The 18,923-nt window shown below is 46.8% G+C and overlaps 1 protein-coding gene across 1 annotated transcript; it reads right to left on the bottom strand.

The window, feature by feature from the left end:
• Positions 1–2,009: 2,009 nt before the first annotated feature.
• On the bottom strand, positions 2,010–16,228 carry FAM180A (family with sequence similarity 180 member A). Its single transcript, XM_019959147.2, has 3 exons — positions 15,860–16,228; positions 4,635–4,735; positions 2,010–3,133 (listed from the first exon to the last, which is right to left on the bottom strand). The coding sequence occupies exons 1-3, from the start codon at positions 15,933–15,935 to the stop codon at positions 2,789–2,791; spliced, it is 522 nt and encodes a 173-aa protein (XP_019814706.1). The 5' UTR covers positions 15,936–16,228; the 3' UTR covers positions 2,010–2,788.
• Between the last annotated feature and the right edge of the window lie 2,695 nt (positions 16,229–18,923).

The following is an 18,923-nucleotide window of genomic DNA, read 5'->3' on the forward strand; positions in this document are numbered from 1 at the left end:
CAGTCCTGAGAACAACCCTCTCCTATTCAGGGATCTCCTGCCCTTGGGAGCAGCTGTGTGTCCTCACATGGTGCTCAGGGCACCAAGTGTGGGCCTTTCTGCTTGGTGACTAGAGGAAAGCTCTTAGATCCATTCTCATAGGCATGGAGCCCCAGAGCAGATGCAGGACTGACTGTCAGATTAGTACGCAGTGTCCAGGGACTGAGGCCTCAGCTGACCCCCTCCCCAACCCTCATGCAGGCAAAGCCCCAACGCTGAAGGTAGGCTGTGAGGCTAATCTAAGTTTTGGGCAATGCCTAACTTGTCTGTACCTTTGTTTTGCCTTTGTTTTAATCAGACAGCAATCCCTGAAGGTGGAGAAGGCAATGGCACCCCACTCCAGTACTCTTGCCTGGAAAATCCCATGGACAGAGGAGCCTGGTAGGCTGCAGTCCGTGGGGTTGCTAAGAGTCAGACACAACTGAACGACTTCACTTTCATGCATTGGAGAAGGAAATGGCAACCCACTCCAGTGTTCTTGCCTGGAGAATCCCAGGGACAGGGGAGCCTGGTGGGCTTCCGTCTATGGAGTCACAGAGTTGGACACGACTGTAGTGACTTAGCAGACTTAGCAGCAATCCCTGAAGGAGACAGTGAGCATCAGAGAGAGCCAGGCAGAGACAGTGAGAGGTTAGCCAGAAGAAATCAAGACGTGCCTTGAGGAATGGATATAGGGATATCAGAATCGGACCCAAAGACAGAGCAGCAGAGACACCGATGACCACAAAGAGACAAGTGGAGTGATGATGTCAAAGAGAACATGTGTTCTTAGAAAGAAATTGAATGGAAAGGTATATATCAGAATCTGTATCTGGGGGGTGTACAAAATGTATAACTGGGGAATGAGAACGAGAGACTGGCTGGTTAGTCTTCTGAGCCTGAGAGTGAGGATGCAAAATGAGACTTTTCTTTGATGATAAATACATATTTCTTCATCCTGATATTTCTTCAAAAGATCCTGCAGCTTGTACTGCTAGGTAGGCTCCCTTATTCAAAGATTTTAAAGAAGTCGAGACCAGCTTTCATCATCACTAAACAACAATTGTTAAAAACCCATTTCAGAATCAGATTTAGCTCAGTGAGTCCTCGCTTATTCAAAGATTAGACTTCTTGCAATTTTAGCCTCTTGAACCCAGTCGTAAACCTTGGAGAAGCTGGAAACATCTCTGAGCTGGTGAGGAATCTTAATTAGAATTGAGGTGATTTACTCCTGGCAGGGACCTTCTTGGATTAACTCTTCTTTAACATAGAATGCTAAAAAGACTTGCAATCTTATCTTTCAGGCCATGGCCAGTTAGAAAGAACAAATTGCAAAGGTCAAGTTATGTTGGTAGCAGAGGAAAGTGCACTCTTACAGCCTGACTCTGAGGAAGGCTGCAGAAATATACCAGATTCAGAGTTAACAAAGCCTGGGAACTTTCAGGGTTGATACAAGCAGTCCAGCAGACTGGACAATGCAGGTGCAGGTGTCCCCCCGTAACATTTCCTAGTTAAATGACGGTGGAAATTTTAGAAGTAGAGGGATCTTAGATCTTATCTAACTCCTACTCTAGGATGTCTCCAAGATACTAAATAAAAATGTAAGGCATTTCATATGTATAGTTTAAAATATATCAAGTGAATAATTCTGAAATGAAAGATTTGGCATTTGAAGGGCTAACATTTTGTCATCTGAAAATCACTTTTATTTGGTGCACTTAATTCTCTGAGGCTGCTCAATAATTGTAGCATTAGAATAGACAGACCAGGGCATGGGTGCCACCTCTCTTGTCAGGATGACCCTCTCTGCATTAGCTTGGCTTCTCTGTTCAAAAGGCAAGGCATTACAGTAGCATTTCTGTGGGCCTCCTCCATATTTCTCTGCTAAATTAGACCAGCCTTCAGGAAAGAAGAAACTTGGTATATAAGTCATAACTGATTTTCTGACTGATTCTTCTTGGGGGCTTTTGAAAAAGTTGAGAAGTAGGCCCTTGGTTAACAATATATTTATTTGGCTATGGCTCTAGTTTCTTTAGGGCTTCCCAGGTGGTGCTAGCAGTAAAGAGCCCGCCTGCCAATGCAGGAGACACAGGAAAGGCGGGTTCGATCCCTGGGTCGGGAAGATCCTCTGAAGGAGGGCATGGCAACCCACTCCAGCATTCTTGCCTGGAGAATCCCATGGACATAGAAGCCTGGAAAGTGACAGTCCATGGGATCACAGAGTCGGACAAGACTAAAGCGACTTGGCGCGCACTCGCGCGCGCGCACACACACACACACACACACACTAGTTTCTTTTTATCTTATTACAGAACTTTGGAAAGACGTTCATTCAATCCAGCACCCTCATCTCTTAGGACCAAAGAAATTTGTCCCCCCCCACCACCTTCCCGTCATGTCCAAACTTTTATGATGTCTCTCCTGTCTCTTTCCTCACTCCTGGGTGTTTGTGTCATGGGCAGTCAGTGTTAACCATATGTTATACTGCTGCAATTCGCCAGGCCAACCATTCACCCTCTGGAGGCATCTTGAATTACCATCGCAGCCCTTTTTTTCCATCTCAGGTCACATTATGGTATAAATCACAATCTTTCGCTTATCAAGAAGTTACAAGGGGCAAAGAGCAGCAGGATTCCTTATTTGATCTCTGCAGCTCTGAGTTGGCAGTGTGTGTTCTGTGGCTGGTCTCTGTAAATGGAGTAGAGAATGAGGAATTTCTGGATTACTGTATGCCGGTCCCCGCTCCGTGGCCCTGGAGCAGGCCAGTCCCTCAGGGAGATGCTCTCGGACCTGAGGACCGCATCAAGTCATGCCTCAAGGCACGGAATAGGCTGAGGAGGGACTGGGCCCAGACGTCCTTCTGATACCCTTGGGACAAGGCCGTGCGGTAAGCCGTGTAGGCTAGGGTCAGCGCTGTCCTTTCGAAGTCCTCTTTCTTGAGGATGCCCAGGCGGCTGGAAAGGTTGGCACTCAGCCGCCGGATGTCGGGGATGCTCTTGGGGATCACGTCATTGCAGACGGCACGGAAATCCGAGGCCTTCCGCAGGGAGGCCAGCTCCTCGTCCTTGATGGAGATCTTCAGGTCAGGGCTGATCTCAAGTTCGGCCAGCAGGAACTGGGGAGAAACACGGGATGTGGAAAGGCATGAGGCACCCATGGTTATTGAGGACATAGCATCACCAGATTCACGATTACATGTGTTCATGTAAGGGAGGTGGCTCACAAAGAGCTTCGGAATCAAGAGACCTGGGTCCCGGGTCTGACTTTCCCACTGTGTAACCTTGGATGAGTTACTTTACTTCTCTCAGCCTTGTTGTATCCCTCTGTGATGTGGTTAAGAACACTTCACTGGGATAGTGTGAGGAGTAAATAGGACAAATATGGGCGGCGTCTAACACTGAGCCTGCTTCAATCCACTGTTAAGTGACTGTTGTTTCCAGTGTCCCAAGTCACCCCCTTCTCTCCTTTCTCCCTCCTGCCAACCAAAACTCTTTTGCAGCACAAACTGACTGTTTTGGATACTTTAAAATCAAAATCTGGGAATTCAAAGGATACAGAGAATTGTGCTAGGAATTAGGTGGGTTACAGAGATCTGTCCTCGTTTGTTACCTGTTCTTTAAGGGTAGGGGTAAGGTCTGTCATTTGCTCTGTGTCAAGCTCGTATCAGGAATCTAATAAGTCCTGACTCTTCCCTCTGTCTCTGGCTTTCCCCAGCTCTGACCCATTTTCCATGCTACTGTCTGTTATCTTCCTAAAGCAGATCTGTTCCTCAGACTCCCATGTTCATGTCTTGGCAAAGGCTGTGCATTTTCCAGTTTGTTCCCCGAGGCAGGGTTTGAAATCTGCTGCCTGGCTCAGCCACGTGGCTGCGGCAGGCTGTCTCCTTCTCAGGCAGACAGTTCTGGTCTTTGAGGACCTCAAGGCAGAAGGGGGACTTGGGTGAACACGGGAGCCCTTTGTTTAACAGCTGAGGAGACTACGGTCCAGAGAGACGTGGTGGCTTATGTAAGGTTACATGGCCGACGGGTGGCAGAAGCTGAACTAAAGCTCAGATCTCGAGCCTGCATTTTCACCCCTAAACCAAACCACGGGGCCTTGGGAAATTCACCGTGGTCGGGAGGAGAAGTGGGGTCGTGGTGCCAGAGGTGTGAGAGGCAGAGGAAGAGAGCCTTTGGGGTGGCCCCAGACTTGAAAATGGGGCTCTCCCTGTGTGAGGTTACCAAGACTCGGCTCCGCTCAGACAACAGGTGTGGCATTGTCTGGGCGCTGCTGACCCATCCTGGCTTAAAGCCCTGGCTGGGGCAGACTGCCCTGTTCTGCTGCTTGGGTGCTGGTAGGGGCACCTCTGAGCCCAGTCTAAATCTCTAATTTTGCCTCCACTGAATTCCTAATGTTGTCCATCCCTGGGATGACAGGTGGGACAGGAGAGAGGAGTACGAAGACCACTTGCCTTTGAGGTGGGCAGGATTCTGGGACCTCCACAAACAAGTCTAGTCTGGTTCCCCAGGCAGCAGAGGCCACTCACTGTCAGGGGCTCAGGTCACTCCTCCAAAAACCACAGAGAAGGAGCAATGCCTTCTCCGTGACTTGGGTTGCTCATTCTGCCCTCTGCCTACCTCATAGAGCAGTTCTACTTCCTCCAGGGAGCTCTGCAGGACGGGGTTCAAGGGCAGCGTTGAGGATCTCTTTGGCCGGTAGGCGGCAGGGAAGAGCACAGCTGCAAGAAATTAAGAGTGAGCTTGAGAGCTTGCTGTGTGCACTGGCTTTTCCCCGCGGGTGAACTCCAAGGTCAGCCAGCCATTCCTGAAAGTGACTCCGAGTGGCGGTGGATGCAGAGGGGGAGAGGTGACAGACCGCCCTGCTGTGTCCCAGAGAGTCCCAGGCATATCAGAGGTTACTATTTCACACCAATAATTTCAAACCTGGCTTCTTATCAGAATCATTTCAGAAAGTTTTGAAAAATATGTATGTCTAAGGAGTATGAATCCCCACGGGCCTTTATGTTAGAACAAAAACATTTATAGTAGTTAAGACATAGAAGCAACCTAAGTGTTCATTGACAGATGAATGGATAAAGAAGTGGCACATATACATAAACAATGGGATGTTACTCAGATATCAAAAAGAATGAAGTAATGCCATTTGCAGCAACATGGGTGCAACTAGAGATGATCATGCTAAGGGAAGGAAGTCAGAGGAAAACATACATGATATTGCTTATATGTGGAATCTAAAATAAAATGAAACTTATTTACAAAATGGAAATAGACTCACAGACGTAGAAAACAAACCGATGGTTACCAAAGGTGGAGGGGAGGGGTAAATTAGGCGTTTGGGATTAGTAGAGGCACACTATTATATATAGAATAGATAAGCAACAAGGACCTACTGGATAGTACAGGGAACTATACCCAATATCTTGTAATAACATGTAATGGAAAAGGATCTAGAAAAAGAATCTTGATACATATAACTGAGTCGCTTGGCTGTACACCTGAAACTAACACATTAGAAATCAACTATATTTCAATACAAATAAAAAAAGAGATGAGCAAACAGTTGACCACCCCCCACCCCCACCCCCAATTCAACAAACAGCTCCCTAATACTACTGTTCCCTACTAACACTGCACATTTCAGCACTTCATCAGAATGAAGTGTACTGGTTTATGTTTATTGACAACCATTTGAACCAGACTCAGACTTCTGCCTTACTCCCCTCCCACCTGGAGTAGGGCTGCCAAGAATCTAAGCACAGGTGACGACGTGTAGGAAGAGAGCTGCACAGACCCTGACCCTGGCTCTGGGGGTGTGTGGCGCCAAGGGCTTGACTCAGAAACACATTGGATATAAAATCAGTGACTTGACACAGAAGTTCCTCAGTGGCTGCATAGAGATGGAATAGCTGGGAGAAGATGGGCGAACTGCTAGAGGCAGAGAGGACCAAGAATGAGGAGCTGACAGAGGACATGAGAAAGAGAAGACAGAATATTATAGGAATTGTTGTTTCTGTTTAGTCACTAAGTTGTGTCCAACTCTTTGTGACCCCATGGATTAGAGCCTGCCAGGCTCCTCTGTCCATGGGACTTCCCAGGCAAGAGTACTGGAGTATGTTGCCATTTCCTTCTCCAGGGGATCTGACTGACCCAGGGATCGAACCCAAGTTTCCTGCATTGGCAGGTGAATCCTTTACCACTGAGCCACACGAGAAGCCCACTGTAGGAATAGTCATTAGAAACTGCACTTCTCCTGGATCCATCAGGCTAGAAGCAGGTGGCCCCATCCATCCCCTTAGCCCCTCCATGTCCCAAGACACGGTGCAGAAAGGATTGGCAAGCCCACTGCCAGATGTAAGAAAAATGGGACACTTCTTTGAGACACTTGGTTGTGATCTACCAGAAAACTGGGCGAGTAGCTATAAAAACTGGTGAGACTTCAAGGGAAGGTTAATCCCCTGAAGTTGTGCAAAACACAATTTGCATAATTATACACTATTGCTCTGTTTCTTGAATATGGTGACCTTGGGCCATCAGCGAAGGGTCCAGTGATGTCCAGAGTACAATGTTGAAGAAGGGAACTGCAGAAGCATTTAGAAGGATTTCTATCAGAAGTGATAACAGTGAAACATCTTTGATGTAAAGGACATTTCCTGAAAAGCTCACTGGTAGGATCCCAACCTCGTGGAAAAACTGCCTGGCTGTAGAACTGCTGTAATACTGCCGTCTCTGTAATCCATTTATTATCTAGCCCACAAGTTCCTCAGGGGCTTGGATAAATATGCTTTTTCAGATTTCTGTCTGCCTGGTGGAGAACCTGGCAGGCTTTCAGGGTGCACACAAGATGCAGATGTTGCAGACTGGATCCTTACATGGAAGGGGACCTGGACGGGCAGAGGGACAGCCCTACTTCCTGAGACCACCTTGGGGGACAGAGCCTATGAACTCCAGAACAGTAGTTCCTCGCCCAGAATTTTAGCAGAATTTGTTCTCTTTGCCAGAAAAGTGCCCCTTTCCCACAGAAGCATAGATTTTAGGGCTGGAGTGAGCCTCTGCTCACTTGCGGCCTCTGCCTGTGGAGCTGAAGAGGACAAGGCATCTACTCCACGTGTTAGCAAGCTTGACCCCACGTGAGAGTCACCCAGGGCACCCGGAGAAGTTCTGATTGAAGTGACTAGGGTGTGATTGGGATAGTCAACTTTTTGAAAGCTTTCTAGGTGCTTCGAATGGCAGCCTGGGTTGAGAATCAGAGGGTGCTTGACCGAAGGCTGTGTAGAAGGAGCTGGCCAGGCTGAGTGGCCACTCCAAGTTCTCAACTTTGACCATGCCTTAGAATCACCTGGAAACTTTAAAGGCCTAAATGCCCAAAATTACCTCCCAGGCCAGTTCTCAGGCATCTCTGGGGTGGATGGATGTAGGCTTCGGGACTCCTGACAGCTCCCAGGTGTTGCAAAAGACAGGCAGGGTCCGTAACCACTGGGTTATCCAGACCCACTGCCAAGCAGTGGGTGCGCTGCTAGAGTTGAGAGCTGCTTCCCATCTGACAGGGCCTTATGCGGGCATCTGAAGAGGTGAAAGAGACATCCTAAAGGAAATCAGTCCTGAATATTCATTGGAAGGACTGATGCTGAAGCTGAAACTCCAATACGTTGGCCACCTGATGCGAAGAACTCACTCATTTGAAAAGACCCTGATGCTGGGAAAGATTGAAGGCGGGAGAAGGGGACAACAGAGGATGAGATGGTTGGATGGCATCACCGACTCAATGGACATGAGTTTGAGTAAACTCCGGGAATTGGTGATGGACAGGGAGGCCTGGCGTGCTGTGGTCCATGGGGTCGCAAAGAGTCAGACACGACTGAGCAACTGAACTGAACTGAAGAGACCGAGACCCTTGTGTTCTCGGATACAGAGATGGAGACACAAGGAGGGCTGCACTTTCCTTGGCGGGAGGAGGAACAGATGTGGGCTATGTCTTCTTCTGACCATGAAACCCCTTTTTGAGGATCTGAGAGCAACTTCTTTATGTCGTCTTTGTGATTGTGAAATGAAAGGTCTTGTTCTCTTTAAAAAAAATAAAAAATCACTCAGCAGCAGGGGAAGGGCAGAGAAGGGAACAAGGTCCCAGCATGAGCCCTAAAGTTATTCAGACCTGCACTTTCTTCACTCAATTATTTCCCCCGGAACAGTCACTTCCTTTAAGGTGCAGACTCGCTGGTGGACCACTAATTCTCAAGAGTTGGGAAGAAAAGGCTTCCTGATGAAAGCTGTGTTTAATAATGGAAACATTGTTTCCAGTAGCCCTTGTTCTTAAAGTTTTTAAAATAATAACAGTTTGGGGAAGATTGTTAGAAATAAGGTCAGCCTCTGGCCTGGGGCTGGTTATTGCTTTAGAAAGTCTGTGTGGGGAGCACAGGAATCTCAAAGATGGCCCCTCCCTGCCTCCTCCCATGCCCTACTTCTGCACATACCGCTCAGGCTGCTGTGGCTGTTTGATGGTGCGTGTGGGGCAGGGGGCTTTTTGTACCTTGTGAGGTAAGTGTTCACATTCCATTTTATAGATGAAGAAACTTGGAGGCTAAGGAACTTGCCTTCGGCCACCCAACTGGTTTGTAATAAGGACTGAGATTAAAATCCAGGTTTCATGGGCTTCAAAACCCAACACTGCTATATTTAAAATAGATAACCAAGAAGGACCTATTGTATAGCACAGGGAACTCTGCTCACTACTCGGTAAGAACCTAAATAGGAAAAAAAGTTGAAGAATAGATACATGTATATGTATAACTGAATCACTGCTGTACACCTGAAACCAATAAAACACTGTTAATCAACTCTACTCAATACAAACTAAAAATTAATAATAACAAAGCAAAACCAAAAACCAGGTGAACAAAAACTCCTCCAATCTCACTGACAGGGTGTGTATGTGTGTTCATTCGTGTGTGTGTGTTGTCTGTGTTAGTTGCTCAGTCATGTCTGACTCTTTTCAACCCCATGGATTGTAGGCCGCCAGGCTCCTCCATCCATGGAATTCTCCAGGCAAGAATACTGGAGTGGGTAGCCATTCCCTTCTCCAGGGCATCTTCTGACCCAGGGATTGAACCCAGGTCTCCTGCATTACAGGCAGATCCTGGTCCGAGTCACCAGGGAGGTCCTACAGGAAGTATACTTGTAGTTAATTAGAAATGAATGAATGCATATGGTGTAAAACATACTCTTAAATGAATCACACATGTTTTTAAAACAGATCTCTAACTTTGATTTATAATGTGTTATGCAAAGTTATTTTATTTCCTTGGGCTCCAGAATCACTGCAAATAGCGACGCAGTCATGGATTTAAAAGACGCTCCCTGGAAGAAAAGCTGTGACAGACCTAGGCAGCATATTCAAAAACAGAGACATCACTTTGCCAACAAAGGTATGTATAGTCAAAGCTGTGGCTTTTCCAGTAGTCATGTACAGATGTGAGTTGGATCATAAAGAAGGCTGAGTGCCAAAGAAGTGATGCTTTTGAACTGTGGTGTTGGAGAAGACTCTTGAGAGTCCCTTGGACTGCAAGGAGATCAACCTAATCAATCCTAAAATAAATCAGTCCTGAATATTCACTGAAGGACTGATGCTGAAGCTCCAATACATTGGCCACCTGATGTGAAGAGCTGACTCATTGGAAAAGATCCTTATCCTGGGAGAAATTGAAGGCAGGAGGAGAAGTGGGTGGCAGAGGATGAGATGGTTAGATGGCATCACTGACTCAATGGACATGGATTTGAGCAAACTCCTGGAAATAGTAAAGGACAGGGAAGCCTGGTGTGCTACAGTCCATGCGGTCTCAAAGAGTCAGACACAACTGAGCAATTGAACAACAACATTCTCAAGAGGGGTCTGAAATGCTGCCTAACCGTTACTCACATTTCCTGATTCCTTTCACTCTATTTCAGCATGAAATAGATGATTCCACACCTCCTCCTTTCTCCTGATACCAGTTACCCACCTCTTGCCTGGATCCTCTGACTTCCCTTCTGTTATTGTTTCCCTGCTCTCATCTAGAGCCTTGGATCAGGTCTCCAATAAAGACTCACTCACCTTTCTACCTTTCTCTCGCACATCATTAGTTTTCCCTTCTCTACTGAGTTTTCAAATTGGCATGAAAACACATTGCTGCTTGCTGCTGCTTAAAAAAAAATCCTCTCCTGCTGGCCGCTCTTACTCCTCATCCATCTCTTCGTATTGCTGACTCCTGGCTTCAGCCTGTGTCAGGATGCGAGACTCCTCTCTCCTCACCACCCTGACTTCCGTACTGATCGTCTGCTTTGTATTTCCAGGTCAGATTTCTAGATACCCAACTGCCTACGGGAATCTCCTTTTGGATTTGTAATAGTTGTCTTTCCAGATGCCTGACCCAATGCCAGTCCCCACCACCCCTCGCACCTGTTCCTCCTCTCCTGCTTTGTCTGCTGTCTTTCCATCTCTCCCAGCTGCTCAAGCCCAAACCTGGGAGTCATGAGTCATCCTTGCCTTTTCTCATCTTTCACATTTCACACCCAACGAATCAGCAAATCTTGTTGGCTTTACCTTCAAAACATACCTGGGATCTGGCTACTTCTTACCACATCCCTGCTAACCTCCAGGTGTCTAAACCGTGAACATTTCTCCTAATAGTGCTTCTGCTTCCATCCTTGGTTGCCATCAGCATCCTCACTGCATTCCTTTTTTTTGACCATGCCACACAAGGAGGGATCTTAGTTTGCCTGCCAGGCATAAAACTCATGCTCCCTGCGATGGAAGCACGGAGTCTTAACCACTGGAAGGAAGTCCATCCACCTCACTGTATTCTTAACAAAGCAACTAGAGCAATTCTGTGAAAACATAGGTTCCATGATATCAATCTTCTGCCGGGGAACTTCTGTGACTTCTCATCTCCCTGAGAGTAGAAGCCAAAGATCTTCAGATGTAGGAAATGGCAGCTCACTCCTGTATTCTTATCTGGAAAACTCCATGGACAGAAGAGCCTGGTGGGCTTCTGTCCATGGGGTTGCAAAGAGTCGGACATGACTAAGCACCTGAGCACACACACATAAATACATGTATTCTTTTCCATTATAGGTTATATAAGATGTCGAATATGGTTCCCTGTGCTATACAGTAAGTCCTTATTTTTATCTGTTTTATATATAGTAGTTTGTATCTGCGGAGAAGGCAATGGTACCCCACTCCAGTACTCTTGCCTGGAAAATCCCATGGACGGAGGAGCCTGGTAGGCTGCAGTCCATGGGGTCGATAAGAGTCGGACACGACTGAGCGATTTCACTTTCACTTTTCACTTTCACGCATTGGAGAAGGAAATGGCAACCCACTCCAGTGTTCTTGCCTGGAGAATCTCAGGGACGGGGGCGCCTGGTGGGCTGCCGTCTATGGGGTTGCACAGAGTCGGACACGACTGAAGTGACTTGGCAGCAGCAGCAGCAGTTTGTATCTGCTAATCCCAAATTTTTAATTCATCCCTCTCCCACCCGTTTTCTCCTTTAGTAACTGCATGTTTGTCTTCTGTGTCTGTTTCTGTTTTGTAAACAAGTTCATTTGTAGCATATTTTAGATTTCACATATAAGTGGTATCATATGATATCTGTCTTCCTCTGTCTGACTTCACTTACTACAATAACCTCTAGATCCACCCATGTTGCTGCAAATGGCATTATTTCATTTTTATGGCTGAGTAGTATTCCATTGTATATCGGTAGCATATCTTCTTTATCCATTTTCTGTCAATGGACATCTAGGTTGCTTCCGTGTCTTGGCTATTGTGAATAGTGCCGCTGTGAACATTGAGGTGCGTGTATTTTTTGCAGCTAAAGTTTTCTTCAGATATGTTCTCAGAGGTGGGATTGCTGGATCATACGGTAGCTCTATTTTTAATTTTTTGAGGAACCTCCATACTGTTCTCCATAGTGGCTGCACTAACTTACATTCCTACCAACAGCAAAGAAAGGCTCCCTTTTCTTCACACCAGAGAAGCTACTTTTAATTATTTCAGTCAAGACTGGCACCTGCCTTGCTCTCTATGCCTTAGCTCCTTCAAGCTTTCTTGCCCAGACCTGCAGGCGGAAGCCTGCCTAAACAGGAGAGCCTATTTTTGCTTTGAGCCTGGTCTTCTTGTTGACTTTTATAACGTGTGACAGAAATCTCTTCTTCCCTCCCGTCTCTCAAATAGGTTAAAAAAGCAAACAAACAGAACGGTATTAAGACTGTGGCTTCTGTGTAACTGTGTACAGCATCTGTGCCAAAGACCTTGTTGGGAAGGACTCAAATTTCTCATCAATCAGTTGAAGCGACTCTATGGAAACAGCCATGGATGTGGAAAGGAAAAGCCCTCATTTATAAAAGATCTTTTGCCAAATCCTACTGATGTCATTTACTTTTTGGCTCCTGGGCCAGCCCTTCAGGCAGCGGTCCCCAAACTTTTTGGTACCACGGATTGGTTTCGTGGAAGACACTTTTTTCATGGACTGGGGCGGGGGATGGTTTCAAGATGATTCAAGTGCGTTACATTTATTGTGCACTTTATTTCTATTATTACATCGGCTCCACCTCAGATCATCAGGCATTAGATGGGGGGCAGAGGTTGGCTGGGAAACCTTGCCTTTAGAAACACAGTGCTATTCTGAAGAAGCCAGAATCTTAGTCCCTGTGCTGGGCGTCTTCCTGGAGCGCCTCTGAAAGGGCTGCTGTGAGTTGGCTCCCCTTGGCCAGAATATGCCACCACCCAAGGGGAGCCCCACCGCCCAGGGGGAGCCCCACCACCCAAGTGGAGTCAGGGAATGCTGGGAGCACCTGGAAGGGATGGAGAGGCGCGGATGAGGACAGCAAGGCTCTGCTGCTAGAAATTGAGCGCAGGAGTGAGGTCGAGCTCTAGGCTTTCAACGGAGGGATCTGGGGGCGTGTTAACTTCTTCCCTTCCTCCAGTTTTCCTACCTGTTAGTGTTCAGAATAACAGCTGCATAAATGCAGTGACATGCAGCAAACGAAGTGGCTACTCGGTCATGCTGGACCAGTGAGTCAGTCCCTACCTGGGGCCCTTCCCTCCACAGAACATTCATGATTGAAAATCCACAAAACACTGAACTGGACAGCTGAAAAGGACACCGAAGAGCCACCTTCCTTATGAAACTACTTAAACAAGAAATAACATGTATATGGAATAAAAATTAAATATTTATAGGAATTCATGCATGTATTTCTTTCTGTTTTTTAAGACTGGCTAGGTTCCCTGCAGTCCCTCAAGTGATGCGCCGGCAGGACAGGGTGGGATGAGGACTTGGGCCAGGTGTGTCCACTTCCAGGAGGCCTCGCTAACCACAGGTGAGCCATTTAGTCTCAATCCAGTCGGTGAGGCTGGAGCAGCCACCTCCCAGGGCGGAATCCTAGAGAGCGTGTCTGAGGGAGAGGCGGGGAGAATGGTAGGGGAAAAAAGATGTCCTGCCGCAGGGTGTATTCCTGTTGGGTTTATTTCTCCACTTTCACCCGAGGGGCCAGGCGGAGGGGGAGGGTGGAGGCTGGGGTGGTGCTGCGGGACGGGTGGAGGAGGACTTTGTAGGGAGAAGTCGCCCTCCGACTCTTTCCATAGGGGATTCTTCTAAATTAGGCCTGGCGGTGGAGGTGGGGGTGGGCTTGGGGTAAGGATGAAGGTGAAAGAGACAGTTTATGTGTTTGGAAAAATTGGTTTTCTTCGGGTGTGACTCCCATTCCATCTTAAAAAAATGACAACTGTGGATTATTTTCATGATTAGACAAAATGTTAAAAATGAATTTTAAAAAATCAACCGCATGGAAGACTTGATGATGGTTGGAAGGGCTCCCATATCATTTGTTGGCTCTGAACGCTGACATGAACCGCTAATCCAACACTTAGTATCAGCGGGCTCATGGAGGCCTCTATTTCAGCTGTGTTGGCTTTGTGTCTTTACATAGATTGTTATCGATATGGGGGTGGGGGGAGGGCAGACCTTCCCCAGGGAAGAGTGAGTTAGAGGGCCGGAGCAACTGCTCTCTGGATGTTGCTGTAGAACCTGTAGGTTTTCTGTTGAGAACCTCACACTTTCTTTAATGAAATTTTTTTAAGTGGTAGGTAATAGTTGACCTTGATATAGCTCCTCATTATCTAGGAAGCGTTTTATTTACATATTTGAATATGACCCTCACATGACAACGCAATGAGGGTCACTTTTTGTTATTATGTTATGTTGTTATTAACATTAATATTATGTTATTATGTTATAACATATGTTATAATATGTTATGTGTTCATGAACTAAAGCTCAGAGAGGTCAAGAGACTTGCCAGACATCACACAGCCAATTAGAGGCAGAACTTTTTTGAGTTCCTTGCAGTTCATGATGCAGCTATATTGTATTTACAAGACTCGTAAAAAAAAAAATCAAACCATCTCATTTGGCTTTCTAACAGCCTGTGTGTTAGGAAGAGTGGATATTATCATCCTTTTTTAATAGGCAAATTAAGGTAGGCCCAGTGTCACACAGGGGTAAACGACAGAACACAACACCAAGGTCTCTTTGCTCTGTGCTTCCAAGTGTTGCTCCCCCAATTTGTGCACATGATGAGCAGGGAAGTGTGTGTGGGTGGGTGATGTTTACCAGAAAAAAAAAAGGGGGAAATGCTTCATTAATTATTTGTCCCTGCTGTTGCTGCTAAGTCGCTTCAGTCGTGTCCGACTCTGTACGACCCCATAGACAAGAATCATTTCACAGCCCAGTATAGAGAACTGACAAGTCCCTAATCTCAGGTTTACAAGTGAGGGAGTAAGAACCCTAATAAGTGCCTTGACTCTTGCTTTTCCCCATATCAGATCCACCTGCTCCATGCTGCTCCGTGCCCCAGCTGGCCCCTTCTTCCTTCCCTGACTCTCTCCTTGAGAACCAGAGGGGGCTCATCCCCTTGCTGTTGTGCCGTCTTCACCCCATTTTGGATCTCTGGGAATACCAGCGAACCTGACTTCTTTTTCCAGTTCTTTCCAGGACAGAAATCTCACTGACTTTAGGCAGCAGAAAGATTTCAGTTCAGATCAGCATGCAGTGGTCAGCGTGATGGGCCCCTCGCTTCCTAAGTGATAAACCTTAGTTGACCAGAGGTGCTGCCAGTGTCTGCCCACGGGAACCAGAAAAAGATGCCAGGCCAGCTCTGAGGAGCCGCGTCCCGAGGGGAAGGAAGTCGGCCGTGGGGAGAAGCCTTGCTGGGCTTCTTCCTTTCCAGGGGAGCCTGGCCGGGGTGGGAGCAGCCAGGCAGACACGAGGTTGCTGAGGGGATTACTATTCCTCTTCTGTTGCTGGGCCAGCTGTCTCCAGCTGGAAAGGTGTGACCACTCCTGCTCAGGAAGCAGTGTGGAGCCCTCCACGTGGACACGCCACGTCCCCAGGGAGCAGAACTCTGGCCGGCCAGCACCCCCATTGCCATCATATTAGCATCAGCCCTGGGCACCTGCTCTCCCCATGCCCTGCCCAGCTGGCAGCCTGGAGGGCACTTGCAGGAGTCTGTCCACATTCTACAAAACAAAGATGACCTTCTCCCCGGCCTGTCAGGGAGGGATGCTCTCTGCACTCTCCACCTCAATCCCATTTTCTCAGTGGCTTTGATTTTTTGGGGTGTCATTTCCCCCATCACCTTCTAACACCTTCTAGCCTGTTGAGAAGCATAAAGCATTTGATAGAGAGGAGATCAAAGGAGGGCACAGGGCTTCTAATTTCCTTCTGTTCCCTCCACCCCTCAAGATTCCTAATGATATTCAAGAAAGAATCATAAGCATCAAACAAATAAAGGAAAGACAACTCACCCCTGGTCCACCTGTGAGACAGAGTGGCCTGAGCATCGGAATACAGCAGCAGAAGCAGCAATGTCTTCCAACACATCTTTTCCTCCAAAAAGGGAGACGTCGCCCTCGAACCCAAGGGGACCCCAGGAGCCACAGGTATGCCTGTCCTGGTCCTCCCAGGCCAGTGGTGAGGTTCTTACCACCCCTCCGTCTTCAGATGTGCAGAGACGCCCTCTCCTGCCTCCCAAGGGTAGAGTGGTTGTTACTCCTGGGGAGGACAGGAGTGGGACCTCTGTTACTCCTACTCTCCCTGGGATTGGGGCACTGGGCTTCCACAGAGAGACTCTGTTTTTGAGCACATCTGGAGTGACTCACGGGGCATGTGATCTCTTTGGCAGTGGGGCGGATAAATATAATTTCTGTTCTTGAGTTCCATGTGTTGGATGCACCCACTGGAATTTTTCTTTAACAAACAGACTCGCGGAACTTGTTAGAGAGCCCGGCAAAGAGCTGGCTGCTGTCCCTGTACATACACACACACACACACACACACACACACACACACACACTCACATCAGCGCTAGGGACGAGAGCTACAGCGAGAGCTGGGAGACTTGCCTGGCAGACAGCAGGACCCACTGGACCCAGAGCTGCCTTCAGAACAGCAGAGTCATTGTGGAGTCTGGGCTGAGCGTCCCCTGTTACCCTTCTGTGGAGCTAGCCCTCGTGAGAAGCAGGAGAGAGCTGCTGTGGTGTGTAGGTATTGTGTGGGCAGGTGATGATCCAGGGGCCCACAGGTGACCCCGTTTGCATTCATGACACCTTGATTTCTGGACTGTCTAGACATGGTACCAAACCACTTTGATTCTCCCAAGCAAACTAGTAGTTTTTTTCCATGATCATACTTTTGGCATTTGATTAATTTTTATTGAGATATACTTGACATATAACATCGTGTAAGTAAGTTTGAGGTGTACAACGCGTTGAATTCTTTCTCCCCCGCCCTTTGGTTTCACTGGGTCTTCACTGCTGTGTGGGCTTTCTCTAGTTGCGGTGAGTTGGGGCTACTCTTTGTTGCGGTGCCTGGTCTTCTCACTGCGGTGGCTTTTTTTGTTGTGGAGCACAGGCTCAGTGGCTGTGACACACGGGCTTTGGTTAACCTCAGCATGTGGAATCTTCCTGATCAGCCTGGATCAGGGATTGAGCCCATGTCCCTTGCATTGGCAAGTGGGTTACCTAGTCACCGTACCACCAGGGAAGTCCTCCAACATGTTGATTCGATATGCTTCTCTTTTGCAACATGATTTCCACCATAGTCTTAGCGAACAACTCCATTACATCACCGAATCATCGTTTCTTTTTTTGTGGTGAGAACATTTAAGATCTGTGACCATTAAAAAAAATTGTTTTTTTAGTTTATTTTTGGCTGTGCTGGGCCTTGCTCGTTGCACAAAGGCTTTCTCTAGTTGTGGTGCCTGGGCTTAATGGCCCTGCCCCACGTGGGATCTTCCCAGACCAGGGATCGAACTGGCGTCTCCTGCTTTGCAGGCTGATTCTTAACCACTGGACCACCAGGGAAACTCTCCATGACCATTTGGAAAGTTCTGCCACAGACACCTTGATTTTGTCCAGTACCACGTTCTTACCTTCTCTGAAATTACAGATGTGTGATGCAAAAGCCTGCAGAACACTTTTTTTTTTTTTAAGAAACTGTATTTATTTATTTTTAATTGATTGATGATTGCTTTACAGCATTGGCTTGATTTCTGCCACACATCAACATGAATTAGCCATAGGTGTAGCTGATCTCACCCCATGGGTTTCCAAGCTGTGGAGGTGGTGCCCACGGTGAATGGGCGACTGGAGAGGACACCCCTTTGTTTTAATCAGAAGTGCTTTTAAAAAAAATCTGTTAGAGGAAGTTGCTTGAAAAAGGAAACGTGGCTCTATAACTTTGGAAAAACACTGGTCTTTCTAACATTCAGACTAGCTATTGGGTGCTTTGTTCTGGGCTCGGTGCTAAGTGCTCTTCTTGGGTTTATTGATTTAATGCTCGCAGCAGACTGTGAGGTCAATATAGAACTGCCCTCTCCAATGGAAATAGAATTTGAAAAACAAATGTAATTCAAAATGTTCCAGTAGTCATGCTGAGAAAGTACATAGGAAATCAATTGTCATAATACATTTTATTTAACCCAATATATCTAAAATATTACCATTTCTATGTGTAATAAACACAAGTTTAAGAAGATATTTTATATTCCTTTCTTTTACACCAAGTCTTTGAAAGCCAGTGTATATTTCACACTTGTGTCACATCTCCGTTCAGCTCAGTCACATTTCGAGTAACAGTTCACATATGGCCAGAGGCTACTGCATGGGGCAGTGCAGGGCTGGAAGGTAAGAGGCAGATAACTGTGCTCACCGTGACATACATTACATCCCAGAACTGATTTATCTTATAACTGAAAGTTTGTACCTTGTGACCACCTTCACCCATTACTCCCCTCTCCCCCAGCTCTGGCAACACCAGTCTGTTTTCTGTTTCTGTGACTTTGGCTTTTTTAGATTCCACGTACAAGTGAGATCATATGGTATTTGTCATTCTTTGACATTTCACGTAGCATAGTATCCTCAAGTTCCACCCATGGTGAGGCAAATGGCATGATTTCCTTCTTTTTAATGGCCGAATAGCATTCCACTGTGTATTTGCACACCACATTTTCTTTATCCATCTGTTTGTTGATTGCCACTTAGGTTGTTTCTATGGTTACTGTAAATCATGCTGCAGTGAGCATGGGGTGCAGACATCTTTTTGAGACGGTGATTTCATTTCTTCAGATATATCCCCAGAAATGGGATTGCTGGATCCTATGGTAGTTCTATTTTTAACTGTTTGAGGATCCTCCAAACTGTTTTCTGTAGTGGCTGAACCACTTTTTATTTCCACCAACTCAGGCTACCTTTTCTCTACATTCTCATCAATACTTTTGATCACTTGTCTCTTTGATGATGACCAATGTAACAGATATGAAGTGATATCTTATGGTCTTGATTTCCATTTCCCTGACAGTTAGTGATGTTG

Source organism: Bos indicus, chromosome 4, assembly GCF_029378745.1.
Source record: "Bos indicus isolate NIAB-ARS_2022 breed Sahiwal x Tharparkar chromosome 4, NIAB-ARS_B.indTharparkar_mat_pri_1.0, whole genome shotgun sequence".
Classification (NCBI taxonomy): domain Eukaryota; kingdom Metazoa; phylum Chordata; class Mammalia; order Artiodactyla; family Bovidae; genus Bos; species Bos indicus.